Source organism: Mytilus californianus, unplaced genomic scaffold (genome assembly GCF_021869535.1).
Source record: "Mytilus californianus isolate M0D057914Y unplaced genomic scaffold, xbMytCali1.0.p SCAF_1, whole genome shotgun sequence".
In the NCBI taxonomy this organism is placed as follows: Eukaryota; Metazoa; Mollusca; class Bivalvia; order Mytilida; family Mytilidae; genus Mytilus; species Mytilus californianus.
Genome location: NW_026262581.1, coordinates 67,120,250 through 67,136,031, shown reverse-complemented (window position 1 = coordinate 67,136,031; position 15,782 = coordinate 67,120,250). Strand labels below are relative to the sequence as shown.

General features: G+C 32.8%; 1 protein-coding gene across 1 annotated transcript in view; it reads right to left on the bottom strand.

The window, feature by feature from the left end:
- Positions 1-14,381, bottom strand: part of LOC127725659 (neuroglian-like) — a 32,313-nt gene extending 17,932 nt beyond the window's left edge. The window contains exons 1-8 of the mRNA XM_052232823.1: positions 14,369-14,381; positions 11,633-11,767; positions 7,758-7,895; positions 7,288-7,446; positions 6,636-6,817; positions 3,761-3,851; positions 866-1,153; positions 310-455 (exon numbers count right to left, since the gene is read on the bottom strand). Coding sequence (XP_052088783.1) covers positions 310-455; positions 866-1,153; positions 3,761-3,851; positions 6,636-6,817; positions 7,288-7,446; positions 7,758-7,895; positions 11,633-11,767; positions 14,369-14,381 — 1,152 coding nt within the window. The remainder of the gene's footprint in view (positions 1-309; positions 456-865; positions 1,154-3,760; positions 3,852-6,635; positions 6,818-7,287; positions 7,447-7,757; positions 7,896-11,632; positions 11,768-14,368) is intronic.
- Positions 14,382-15,782: the final 1,401 nt, after the last annotated feature.

Below are 15,782 nucleotides of genomic sequence, written 5' to 3'. Positions count from 1 at the left end.
ACATAAAACAAAATATTTTACAATCCAAACCTATACTCTTAAGCATGAACAGAGAATAATAAAAGCTACCGTTACGATCAATAATATGTGTGAAAAAGAGGCGGAAGATACCAAACGGACATTAAAAAATCATAAGTCGTAGAGAAACTGACAACGCCATGACATTTATGTAAAGGATAAAACACAAATTTATAACAACTATCCCAGTCTTTTTACATACAGTTACTTAAAATCGTGATACATTTTCAATCTTTTTAGATGATGCCTACAATAAGGTTGTCTTTGGATATATTTTCTATTAAACCTTACCTTAAATCCTCTGAATTTTCCATGAAGACCTGACTGGAGATTATTATTGAGGTCCATATCCCAGTTCCAGTAGAACTTGACAGAGTTTTCTTCCATTGCAACATTATCAACCACAAAATTTTCTACTCTCAAACTTGAATCTGGCTCTGTAATAAATAAAATTTTATACTCTGAATGCATTTTTTACTCTTCCTTCCACTTTTGTTGTTTGTGGGAAATTCATTAAAAAGGGTTTTGAGTTATTCATGGTTTTAAGTTACAAAACAATAGAAATATGTATCTCGTTTGGGATAAACATGATTTTAATGAATCATGATATCTTTCACATAGCTCCTCAACTGTGGCAATAACAATTGTTTTCTTCTAAAAATGATATTTTCAGTGCTGATTTTTAGTGTTCTGCACCAAATATTTTTTCGTTGATGGTTGTTAACTGGGGACTATTGTGATCAAAGAAACAGGAATAGAAAGAAAAAGTGATGTGTGATCGCCTCGTCGTTTTTAAACAAGTTGCAGTGTCACATTTTAAAATATTAATCGTACCAAACAGTTATACCTTTGACAGTTAGAATTGCAGATGTTGTTTCCTTATCCAATCCATTAGTTATAACACAGCTATACAGTCCTGAATCTCTACTTATCGTTCCACTAACGGTTAAAGAATTGTCTTGTACATTGGTGGTCATTCTCTGGTCATTTCCTGTAATCTCTTTTCCATCCTTCAACCAATAGACACGTAAGTTCGCAACTTCTTCAAAATCCGTAGTTCCTGAACATGTGAATTTGGCTTCTGTACCGGCCATGTTTTCTAAATCACCTGGCTTCTGTTCAATTGTTGTCTTTCCTTTAGAAAATTGTCAGATAAAAAGAGAAAAAGATCCTAAAGGGGCGAATAAAATATCAAAGAAAACCTAAACTTTGGAAGAGTCAGCTGTTCCTGCTCCGCCAATAAAAGTCAACTAGAAAAAAGGTATAAGGGAACAGAGCCAGCTTTTCTGAGCTAAAGAAAAAGTTCAATATCCTCCCTAGAGGTATAAGGGGACAGAGCCAGCTTTTCTGAGCTAAAGAAAAAGTTCAATATCCTGCCTAGATGTATGAGGGGACATAATCAGCAAAACAAGGTCCGTTGTCTTTATGAGCGTCACAGAAGTGTTCACTATCCTACATATAGGTATGATTAGACAGAACCGACAACACAAAGTTTCTAGTCCTTGTACGCTACAGAAAAGGTTAACAATCATGTCTGGAGTTATGATGGGACAGAACCGGCAAAGCAACAAACCTAGAGAAAAAAAATGTTCATTATCCTGCCTAGAGGTATGAGGGGACAGGAACAGCAAAACACAAAGTTTTTTTTCAAGAATCTTCCTGTCTTTTAGCCCATGATCTGAAAATTATCTTTATTCTCATATTATTTCACTGTCCCATGATCATCTGATTGACTTTTCAAAAACTATTATAGTCATGTTACAGTGTATAGTTTGATATCACCCGATACGTATATGATTGCAATTTGTTTTTGCAAAGGAACAAATATAATGTATTCCTGAAAAAACCATTTTGCGTATAAGATTAATTTTTAGCACCTTTTAAACATTAAAATCGATATTAAAGTTGATGTGTTGCCATTTAACTGTATTGTATTTGTATTTGTTTTTAAAAAGTTTGTTGTTCCGTACATCTTTTCAAATATAAGCTTTGTAAATATAAGCTTGGTAAATGAAGGCAACAGTAGTATATCGCTATTCAAAAGTCATAAATCGATTAAGAGAAAACAAATCCGGGTTACAAACTTAAATCGAGGGGAGCACTTCATCTATAAGAGGAAAACAACGGAACAACAGAAACACTAAACTGCAACAAAAACAAACGCCAACATACATAGAAACGGACTATTTGATAACAACTGCCATATTCCTGACTTGGCACAGGACATTTTAAGAAAAAATGGTGGGTTGAACCTGGTTTTATGGCTAGCCAAAACTCCCGCTTATATGGCAATGCTAAATAATATATACCGCTAAAATGACAACACTACGTGACATGAATACAGTACAAACAAACGCAAGAGCACTCAGCACGGAGAAATGCATTAATAAATAATATAAATAGTCATTACAACTTGTAAACCACAGAATAACAACGGACACCACAAACAGTGACGTATTTTTGTTACGTGTATATGATCTTGAAATTCATACAATTATATGGGATGAGATCCCAAAATTCACAATTATTTTCACAATACAACATTAGCATTTACCTTTCATTGCATGTGTTCATTGTTTTATAATACTGTATGTAATATTATGTGTATGTTTGTTTTAATTTAAAATCCGTCGTGTTTCTATATCTGTGATGTATGTTTACAAAGTTTTGGCGGTTGGATCCCTATTATTGTAACGTTTAGCAATTATGGCTGTTTGGGTTTATCACGTAATATAACGGAACCAGAAATAACTGCCTACAAGTGTGTGTGTGTGTGTGGGAGGGGGGGGAGGTGGCTAGCTTAAAAAAACAGGTTTAACCCACGATTTTCTTTAGAAAATGTATGTACCAAGTCTGAATTTGATCCTTGCTTTCTATTCGATCAGTTTGTTGATATAGTCTGGCGTTTGATTTTTTCAGGTCTTTGGGTCTTCCCCAGTTCGGTATTGTTGTTAATACTTTCTTATGCACTTAGTCAGTATAAATCTACTATTGGTATAGATACTCTTAAAGAGCAATTGTTACTCTAATGCCCTCTATTTTATGTTTTATTATTGTTAATTTTTTTCATTTTTTACTATTAGTAAAACAAAAGTAAATATTCGTATAAACTCGTAGTATTTACCAAGAATATACGCTATATAAGTCACGAACACGAAAAACAATGTATTTCATATTAAGATCTATATCTGTAAATCTGTAGTAACAGTCAGCTTCGCGTGCCTACATGTCAAGAAAGATCTTATTTGAAGTTTTTCTGTTTTGTATCGATCTGATAAGCTAATCCTTTTTAAACTGATTTTTATAATTTTTTCTTATGTTGTGCTGTTACACCACTGTCCCAGGTAAGGGGAGGATTTAGCGCTCACAAACATGTTTAACGCCGCAACATTCTTTAAATGTCTGTCCCAAGTCAGGTGCCTGTAGTTCAGTGGTTGTCGTTGGTTCACGTCTGTCATATTTGTTTTTCTTAAATTGTTTTGTTATAAATTAGGCCGTTAGTTTTCTCAATTGAATTGTTTCATATTTTTCATGTCAGGGCCTTTTATAGTCGACTATACGGTATGGATTTTCTCATTGTTGAAGGACGTACGGTTGCCAATAATTGCTGACATCCACTTCATTTGAACTTGGGTGGATAGCTGTCTCATTGGCAATCATACTACATCTCCTTTATTTTTATATTATTGTCTTTCGATTTCATTAGCATAAATTTCCAATTGGGATGAATTGTATGGCTTACTTCTAACAATAAGTACTCCCCAATCTGTAGCAGATCCTTCTTCATTTTCAGCAACACAAGTGAAGTTACCAGCATCAGAAAGTACAATATTCTGTTAAACATTAAAAACCATTTATAATTAATACGGGTGAAGTTACCGGTATAAGATAAAACAACATTCTGTAAAACTCATGAAAAATACCCGACTTATAATTTGGAACGCCAATCGCTCATTTCGTCTTCATGAGACTCATCAATGGCGCTACTAAAGTAAAAACAGCTGTAAGGCCAGATCAAATACAAATTTGAAGAGCATTTAAAACCGAAAATACTGAAATGTGATACAGCTAAGGCAGTCTATGCCTGAGGATATAAAAAGCTTAGTTTTTCGTACGATTCAGCCTTTTATAAACGATAAATTTACAGGTTTCCGTGTCAAATAAAAATTTGTGAATACTGGGCTGATGATACTCTCGGAAATAAACAATCTTATGCAGTGGCATGACCCATTGGTTCTTAAAACGCATAAAAAAATACCAGGCTTAAAATTTGGTACGCCAGACGCGCGTTTCTTCTTCTCACAACTCATCAGTGCCGCTCGAACCAAAGCATTTGGAAGGCCAAATAAAAAACGATTGAAGAGCAATAAAACCCGAAATTCAGATTTTTTTCAAATACGACTATTTAAGGCAATATATTCCCTGTGTAGATAAATAATAAGTGTTTTGAATAATCTAAAAATCTTATAAGAAGTAAATTTACAAAATGAACATTTAAATGATATTTCATGTCAACACAAAGTGTTGACTACTGGGCTGGCGTTTCACTCGTGGATGAAACGTCCAACAGCAGTAACTTCGACCCAGTTGTCGTAAAAACTCGTCTAAGATACTAGGCTTTTAATGTTTATGCCAGATACGCATTTCGTCTACATGTTCACATCAGACTCATCAGGGGTGTTCCGATCAAAACATTTAGAAGACTTTACCAAATACATTACAACCCATTGATGGCAATACAAGTGTTGTTACCAGCATCTGATAAGATAATATTCTATTCTACATTACAAACATTTCAAGGGGCATAAGCTGTCAAATTCATGTTCACCGATTTGACTCAAATTCTCATATTTGATTTATAACATACTAAAACATGTTTCCAAATCATGTGTATTTTAGTCTAGACGTCATGTAATTAACCATCAAGATGACCTCAGAAGACTACCGACGGTCATATTAACATATATATAGATATAAATAGATAGCAAACTCGTGCAATTGGATTTTTCTAAGTCTGTTTGATTTCATACTATAGGTTAAAATATATATAAACCATCGTTTTTACCTGTATAACAATGAGTTTTTGTGGATCAAATCAGTCAATCAAATGGTTTACCCTTGTTTCACTTTCAATGTTGACATTCTTTTCCTTTTAATAACTGAACACGCCTAATTCATGCGTAACCCATCTCTAGCTAAGGTGTTAAATTGAAGGTTACATGAATACGGATTCAATGAGGTCTAATTATTCATTTGCAAGTGAATGATTCTTCAGAGATGTTTCTTAGCTTATTTTGACAAAATTGAACAAAACTGGATTCTAAAAGCGAATTATAATTTCACTACTTCACTTTCATTAATGATTGAACCAAAACAAATCATATCTTATTTTTTTATATCTCGTAGCTAATGCCCCTTTAATAGGTAATATCAATTTGTACATATCATATTATTTGTGTTAAAAACCCGAAAACGAGTAGATCTGTCATCAGTACTCATGATCATGCAAGATAAAGTCTATTTGGACAAAAGAAATTTTCTAATTTTCTTAAAATTATCAAAACCACCAGTCACTATAAATAATAAAATTATTAAACTTGATATCAATAAATCCACAGGCTCTGATAACATAGGGACTAAAAAATTAATTAGGTGCACCTTTCCTTACTTAATCTCGAACTTATATTTAAATCAGAATAATAGATACAAGTGCAAACCAAAGAATGCAAGAGTAACCCTTGTATTTAGATATGGTAGATATTAATTAACATAACTATTTCGGGACATTTGATTTATTTTTAAAAAATATAGGATTAAAAAACGGAAAACAAATATGACCATTACATATAAAAACAAGAAGATGTGGTATGATCGCCAGTAACACAACTATCTACCAGAGTTAAAATGAGGTTTTTAATAAGCAATTATAGGTCATTGTACTACCTTCAACAATGAGCAAAGTATGGGTTCAGACAAGAACACTCTTGTCAAACTGTCCTTATCAATATCCTAGATAAACTGGTACAGGAAATGAATGATAACAACCTAGCAGTCCTATTGAAATTTGAGAAAGCCTTTGATGTAGTAGATGGACAACCCAAAATGATTTGATTTGTTCAAAAATTTTATCTAAGCTACATCTACTATTTAAAGTTAAGAAATTTATAAATCTTGTCGAGAGAGAATTGTTTTATTTTGGTGATATGATATAATTGATTATTGTTATATAGTGTGTAGTGGTTGTAGTAGTGAGGTTTAACAAGAATTCTAAAATTGCAAACGACAGCTGCTGGAATAATAATAGATTCAGACCCTTTTGCTCCTTTTGAGTCCTTTTTCAAACAATTACAATGGATGAAAGTTGAACAAAGAATAATATAACACAAGTTGGTGACATTTAAGAATCAAAGATGATGCCCCATCATATCGTACTAACAAGTTTCATTATGTTCATCATGACATAAATCTATACCCATTGAGAAATACTGTTCAGGGAAACCTTATATTTCCTAAACAAAAAATCGATCTGTTCAAGAAATCTTTAATTTATTCTGGACCATCCTTGTGAAACCAAAGTTTGTATCACTACCTTACTTATAGACGTACAGACTATTTACCGATATGAATAAATCTCCATTTGTTTGAGTCTGGTACCTTCCACCAGTAATTTGCTGTGTCCCTTTGTACCAGGTGACAATTGGATCTGGTTTACCACTCGTTTGGCATGTCAGGTACACATTAGTGGTTTCTGCTACCTTCAATTCTTTTACTGGCCTCTTGATAAATTGAGGCTTCTCCTCTAAATATGTTATTTAATAATGGTTAAAACGACGTTTTCACAAGTGAAACATAATTTTTATACCTTTAAGTTAACGATTCTAATGATTAAAACCCGGCTAGTGAATCGGTTGTTGATGGAAGAGCTTTGGTTGTTTCCGTTAGATTTATTTGCAACTTTTATAGACTCGGGAAGATATATTGCTTCACATATTGTATAGACTTCTGTGTATTGTTGAAGACAGTATATTATCCTCCAGATGTCTTGATTATTTTTGTCGTTGGACTGCTGTTTCATTTTCATTTATTGTACATCTCATTTTTATTTATATAAACTGGTTGATCGTGGTTGTATGCCCCCAATAGATACAGCGCTTCAATAGCTTTTAGCTTTGAAAATCACAGAAACACATTGTGAACATTATTGATGTTAGAAAATGTTTGATATTTGAGCTTCCAAAAGGTAATGTTTAGTCCTTTAATATTACTCACTTAGCACATTGAGATAAAAGTCTGCAAAAACATATCCATAGATATTAGAGGCATTACATTGTAAAACCATGACATCACTTTTCTCCAAGTTTATTATTGTTATATTATGGTCATCTGGTTTCATAAATCTAACAGATCTAACAGAATGGTGCTTGGAATCTATAAAAAGACAATTTAGTTTTATAATATGATACTTAGCGTAACACTTCATTTATATGTAACAAAAATTGTCTTACTTCGTAGTTATTTAGATTTTGTTTTTTCTCCAACTTAATAAAAAAAAAACAGAGCAAATTGAATAGTTAACTTTTTACCAACGAGAGAATTATATGTATACAAATCTATGTTTTAACGCTATATTGAAGATTGAATATTTGCTTTAATTCATCTGCTTCTCTGCTTAAGTTCCATCAATGATAAAGATTTAGCAATTTTTTTGTGCATTTTTTCCTGTATATTTATTTTCATACCTTCAAGTCTGATACCATTAATATACCATTCCAGATCCGGTTTAGGGTCTCCTAAAGCTTTGCAGAAGAATGTAGCAGAAGATCCTACACTTGCCTCTATATCCTGGGGTTCTCCTTCTGGTGCCCAGTAAGGCTTTGCTATCAATAGATGAAATAAAACTGCCCTGTTAATTTCCTTTGAAAGTAACCCATTGTATTTCCCTTTTGAATTTTGCACTTTCTCTAATTGTGTTCCTGTTCCTTTCTCTAAATGGAATTTTTTTGTCTCTAAATGCAGTTTTGCTTATTAAATAGACACCAAATGCAGTTTGATCATAAAGGATTTTGCCTATCAAACAGACATGATTTTGAAAAACTATTAGTAAAAGGATATATTGGGTAAAAGACATTGAAGCAGCAACTTAACGACAAAATATTTAACGAAAAGGGAATCTAGATAGCACACTCGCTTTTTAAAACTAGACAGGTGTCTATGTATAATTTTTCTAGCTTTCAATCGTTCCAAATTTATAAATATATTAAGATATGATATACGATAACAACTGACGAGGTTCCTGACTTGGGACGGGCAAATGAAAATATGGCAGGGTTAAAACTGTTTTGTAAAATCTCAACCCTCCATGTTTTAAATCTCTATCAGTACGAATAGTAAACGTTCATAAAAGAAGATATCAAACAAAACGTTGTACATGAAAAGAAGTTAATGAAAGCAATCACAAAGAACTTAAACCGCTGATAAGAAATCTTGCCGTGCGATAACTAATATTCGTAGGTGTACTTCGTAGAATATTTAATACATCATCATAAACATTACAGTAAGACATGATCTTGTGCAATGCCCTAAACAAAAAGTAAAATAAGAAAAATTTCAAACTCCAAAGAAAATTCAAAACGGAAAGTCTCTTATCAAATGGCAAAATCAAAAGCTCAAACACATCAAACAAATGGAAAACAACTGTCATATTCCTGAGTTGGTACAGGCATTTCCTTATGTAGAAAATAGAGGATTAAGTCTGGTTTTATGGCTAACTAAACCTCTCAGTCGCATAGAATTCCATTATATTGACAAAAACTATATAGAAGAATAAACAAAAGAAACATTTTAGTATCGCTTCTTACTATGTACGGTGGAAGTTCCGAAATAGATTTTTTTTCTTCTCTACATACAGTGTATACATATCAGATCTTATTCGTTTCTCTGAAACTTTAGTCTGAGATTGAGGTCTGTGGGCGCCAAGTTTCTGTCTCGAAATTAAAGATCAATTAAACAAAACATCAGTCATTTCCTTTTTCATTTTGATCTACGAAAATGAACCTTTTAATCACCGAATACAGTCCCTGTAGCAAAAGAGACGGTTTTATTTCTGTCAACACTACATTTGAGATGACGAAATTCACAGGTATCTAAAAGATAGATGAATTACAAAAGAGAAGCATGATTGTATTTTGGCTTTGTGTTTATTGTTTCTGGAGAGTCGGGTGTAAGTGGTTGATGTTGTTTGTTGTACTGACCAATTTTATGGGTAATTCATGTAATCCTTTCTATTATCGTTATTTTTGTAAGTATCTCTGTTTTCTGCATTCCCAATCAACTTACATTTGATAATAAAATTGATATTTCTTTGCATTCGTTGACTAGATGTACTGGTAGTGTAGCATATATATACTGTCCACGGTCTTTCTCTGTAACTTCTGATATAAGCAGTTCCTGACCTCTCTGGGATAATGTACGACGGTTATCTGGAATTCTTCCAGTTTTACTCTCCCAAATTATTTCTGGAGAAGGACTGAAATAAATTATTTTGGATTATTTCATCATATTAGTATTCTAAACCTAGAGATAAAAGAGGCACCAGATAGATGCAGGTATCATGTGGACAATAAAAGTTAAAAATTATTATATCATGCTTGATACAAAATAAATGCTGGAAAACTTAATTCAATTCCTATAATGATTAAAAGTTATATATATTTCAAAAGTACAATATGCTTTCTTTGTATGCATTTTACAAAAAAAAAGTTTTGCATTCTGTATATTTCTATGTTTCTGTTTCATGCATCGCCCTTTGTCGAGGTTAAGATAAAATCAGATGGCAAATTATATGATAGTCCTAACTAATGATTTTTCTGTATTCGCTTTTTCTACGCGTTCTTTAATGAACCCAAAGTCTTGGTATTGGTATGAACATATAGATATTGTATTTATGCTCGTACGTATTTTTTTCTGTTGGGTCCAATGTATAACTTTATCTTCTCTAGTAGCCATATTAGTTAAACTAACAATACCTTTTCAGGAATATCTATGCAATGTTTGGTGTCAACCCTGCTGGCTGTTTCTATGCAGACAATAAAAGCCTGAACTTTTAACAAACACCGTAATAAATTGTTACCCAAAATAGCAGATTAAAAATAAAAGAGAAGAAAGATTATTTGCGACAAATAGTGGTACTTACTTTCCTCCATATATACATTTCATTCTATGAGATTCTCCCAGGAGACCAAATACTTCGGAGGGTGTTGTCCAAAGGTAATGTGGAGGAAGCATGTCATCTGTACCTGTAATAATAATAATAATCATCATTAGGTAGCATGTCATCTGTACTTGTATAATTATAATAATCATTTAATCATAATTAACCTTGCTATATAAAAGGCAACAGTATTTTTCCGATATTCATATTTCGCAAATCTATTTAGAATATATAAACCAAGTGAAAAACAACTACGGAAAGTGCACGAACAACAAAATGCGCGAGACCGGTATCGTTGACTAGGTAAGTATCTCCTAAAAATGTGACGATGGAGAATATATATCAATCGGTAAATTTACAATTCAGACGACTGTTTTGATTACATTCGGATATAAGACGGCCTTAACTACCACGAGTCTTACCTGCTGTAGACACTATCACAATACTTGCATATTAAAGGACACTATCACAAGACTTGCATAGGGTAACCACTATCACGTTCCTTACCTTGTGTAGGCACTGTGGAGCAGGATATGTTAACCCTTCCGAAGTACGAAATGTAACCCCGTTTTATGTAGACTGTTGGTTGCCGTTTCGTCGTTTTTCATATTTTGCGATTACATATTAGTTCGTTTTCGACATATGAGTTTGAATATTCAGTGGTTATCTCCGTCTCTCTTCAACAAACATGTTCTCAAAATATGTATGAACTGATAAAAAATAGTTTATTGATTCCTGATACGTACACGTCCATTGGCAATTGATTCACATAAATACATTCCGCACCATGGCCATATAATGGGTAGGTGTCTTAATTGATAACAGGCTAATTAAAATTCAGACAGCAAATACGTTAATGGTTATGTCTCTCCTATTGAAGTTATGGATAGGGGAAGATAATATCTACAACAGAAAAGATCATTTAAGAACTGGTTGTAAAGAGCAGAACAGTTTGGTACCTCAACCCTCGGATCTCTAAAGTCTCCACTCATACATGATATAATAAAAATTGTAAGAGAATATTCAATTTCATAAAAAAAAAAGAAAACAAAGACACGGAAATATATGAAAAAAAGGTACAGCAGCCCTTTTCAGAATGAAATCAAAGACACAAATTGTAAATAATTGAAAATTCAATGTTTAGTAAATGACCGCCATTGTCTTGTCTTGAAAAAAGAAAAACAATATAAAAAGATTTACAAAAGAGGTTGATTACCCATAACGTTATGTGATAGTCATTCATGCGTGCAAATTGTAGATGCTTCCAAAGACAAACAGTCAAAACACACATTCGTTTCCAAAACAACATGAAATGATAAACCGAAGAAGTACACTGAATATCATTAATTTTAACATAATGATATGACTTTCACATCTAAACGTTTTTAAAAAGAAAATTAATACCTGCACTTCCTATTGGTTGCACAATAAATCCAGGAGCATGGGTTGATTTTCTCATAAAGTAGTTTGTTGCCGTACAAACATAAGTTTTCCCATCCTGATAGTCTTCCTGGATGACAGCAGTTATGTATAGATTTCCTGTCAATCAAAGAGAAAAAAAAACTAACTCACAGAAAAGGATCTTTATAACTTACCCTCTTAATACCTTTTATCGTTCAATTTATCATTTGGTCAGAATATAAGATGTACTAAATCTGGGATTGAATAAATTGAAACAATGTGAAAATAAAGAGATGTGATGTGGTTACCAAGGAGACAATAATCCACCAAAGACCAAAGAACAAGTATATAGATAACTCTAACTATGTAAACACTGTGATTCTTCCAGCAAGAAAGACACTGTTTCTTGTGTATGTACCCAGCATACCTTAGGAATAGTGTCTCAAGTAGATTTACCTAAAATCCATCAAATAAAATGTTTATATCAAAAAGGTTCTAAAATTTTAATGCAAAACCTTAACCGCTCTTTGAAATATATCTGTTGAAATGTAATAGCATGCTGTCAATTCAACACAGATATATATATATTTATATATATAAAAGTCTAAATTGAAAACAACGTTCAAACCTATGATTGCGTTGGATAAAAACCGCAATTTTTATACGTGTGCATGTAAAACAAATTTCTTGGTAGAGGGGTATATATACAAGTCTAGATTGAAAACAGCGTTCAAACCTATGATTGCGTTGGATAAAAACTGCAATGTTTATACGTGTGCATGCAAAACAAATTGCTTGGTAGAAGGGTCTAAATACAGCACAAACAACATTTTCCGAAAGACCAAAAAAAGTGAAAAGTATATTTTAACAAATCGCATTTGACTAACAGGTCGAACAACTGATGTTCTTAAACCCTGCTGACTGCCATTGACGATTGGCAATTAAACGGATCACAAGATGTAACAAAATGGATCTGTATTATTAATTTAATACCAAACAGAAAACAATAAACTTGCAGAAAAGATGGTGTACCACAAACATGAGGTGCAAAAATTTGTACACCATATCCTCATTTCGACAATTAATGTCTCTTCAGTGATGTTAGGAATCGAAACGGTATTGGAAGGCCATAGAATTTACCTCAATTTAGGATACACTCTTGGATTTTGAAGAGTCGAAATAAGATGAACGGATCATATAAACCCGAAGGCAAATATAAAACAAGCCCAAACGAAAAAATATAAACAAGTCTGAATTGAAAACAACGTTCAAACCTATGATTGCGTTGGATAAAAACCACAATTTTAATACGTGTGCATGCAAAACAAATTTCTTGGTAGAGGGGTCTAAATACAGCACAAACAACATTTTCTATTAGACCAAAAAAGTGAGAATCTTTATTTAAACAAAACGCATTTGACTAACAGGTCAAACAACAGATGTTCTTAAACCCTGCTGATTGCCATTGGCGATTGCCAAATAAACGGATCACAAGATGTAACAAAATGGATCAAAATGTATATATATATATAATTCGTCTAATTAACAGCCCAACAATGTTAGATCTGTTAATTTGCAGAAGCAAATTTTTTTGTTCTTCCCTATCCGGAATTCGAACTCATGCTACTGAGATATCGTGGCACCAAATCGCCTTGTAATATGACCGTCGCGCTAGACCACTCGACCACCTAGCTTTCGGTGGCCGGATGTTACCTTTACTCGTCAGTTTTTGCATGTCTAGCGTCGTAACACAGTACTTGATATATATATAGGTTCGAACGTTGTTTTCAATTTAGACTTATATATATATATATATTGTTAAAATATACTTTTCACTTTTTGGTCTTTTGGAAAATGTTGCTTGTGCTGTATTTAGACCCCTCTACCAAGAAATTTGTTTTTCATGTTTTGCATGCACATGTATAAAAATTGCGGTTTTTATCCAACGCAAACATAGGTTTGAACGTTATATATCTCACAACGTCTTCCTAATAGACCTTTTCCTTCCTCAGCTCATTACTGATGATGAGTCAAGCAGCCAACAGTCAACCAATCGTTACTGATTACCTTTGTTTTTTCAACACTTGACCCAACAGGACTAGATGTTGTCTTAATGACTTTTTTTTTTAGAATTTGACTAAATAGGAATAAGGTCTATTCTGATGATATTGCTAATCAGTGTGTGACTGAAGTGTTTTTTTCAGAAGTAACATGAGAAACGATTATACGAAAATATGTACGAATGGCAACACCATGTTTGATTGAATTCATCTGTCCCTATACTACAAATATTTGGTTTTTTTTTTTTTTTCTTATTTTAACTTTTCTTCCTTTTTCATTTTCTTTTGATCATTTATTTTCATTTTAGACATGAATGTATAACATAAGACGAAACATATAACAGAAAAATAAACAATGCAAAATATTTCTAAAATACAAATAATCAGCAGAAATTGATAATGTATACAATATGGGGGTCGTCCTGAATATGCATGAAATGTTTGCCATTGGACCTGAAGCTAGCGCAAGCAATCAATATAGGGACAGACAAGTTCGGGGAAATATCAGGTTACCTCATTTCTTCACCTTAAACATGGATTGTAAATCATTAACAAACTATGTAATACACAATCCAGAAAACTTAAATAATTGGCATTACATTTGAAATAATTAATTATAACACTGAATATAAATTTCGACATTGAATGTTTGTATCTATTTTGTATTAATCTTTCAAACCTTCTAAATCCATTGTAATTCTGTTGTTGAAATTGATAGCCTCGATTCTTCCATTAGATTTAGTATCTCTAAGAACCCATCTTAATTCAGCTTTTGGTATACTTGTTTCTGGTGTACATGGAAGTTTTAGCGAATGTCCACGTTTTATAGGTATGCTTTGATCTAGGTCAAACGGAAAGGACGTTAACAAAGCTTGTCTGACGTTAACATTAACAGTTATTGACGTTCCGTGTTCATTTATTGCAATGCATTGATAAATTCCTTCATTATCGCTTCCTGGTCTGTTGAAAATAATTGTTCCGGAATCTGGGAGCTGGACTACATCATCACCATGTCCACTAGGGTTAAACTCTGTTTTATCCATTGTCCATCGATATCTATTATGAAAAATCAGATAAGTAGAATTATACCTTTAACAAATAGTGCTTATTTTGTTGAATGCGAGTAATTAAAACGTAACAGGGGGTGTAAACGCCAACGACACAACAACATTAACAACACAAGTACTAGCAGACAAAAGACACCTAGGGACACCATTAAGTCTTTGTAGTATATCGAATGTAAATACAAGGAGATGGGGTGTATACGTCAATGAGACAGCAACCTTACGACACAAAAAAAAAACATCAGGAGGATGATATACAGTCTGTTATTTAAATTTTTGCACGTGTCTTCAGATTTCAATGAACGTAATCTATGTTTAACTTGTACGTAATTAAGTCAGGAGTTTCGTTTCCACAAACTACTTAAAACCTGCACTAAATTCGTTTATGGATACAAAGATTTGGTTGGAAGTTTGGCTGTACTTGTAGAAACCTTATTTCAAACAAGACATCACATCCTTTTTTTACGGAGATGTTGTTTATAAATCCTGTAAATGAGGATACGGTCCGAGTAAACTTGTTGAACCTTTGAATAAATTTATTCTTTAAGGCTATTGATTTGCCATTGCAGTAAGATCTTTGAATATTGTCTTTATCGGTACTAACATTAACTACAGGTATAAATAATTCAGTAGTTGTCGTTGTTTGTTGTCTGCCATATTGGTTTTCCATTAAATGTTTCATTTCATATTTCTGTTGATCAGGCCGTCGGTTTTCTCCTTTGATTTATTTTCGACCCTTTATAGCTAACGTACAGTGACCTATAGTTCTTTCCATCTAAGTCATTTGATCTCTGGATATAGTTATCTCATTGGGAATCATACCACATTTCCTTATTTATATATTTACCAATAGACAGGTGTTTATACAATGTATCAAGCTCTTAATCACATCTAGTCTTATGAAGTTCGAATGAATTGGACAGAGACGATAAAAGATCTGTCAATCAACACCAAAATAAAAACATCAATATATATATAAATATAAGTCTAAATTAAAAAAACGTTCAAACCTATGATTGCGTTGGATAA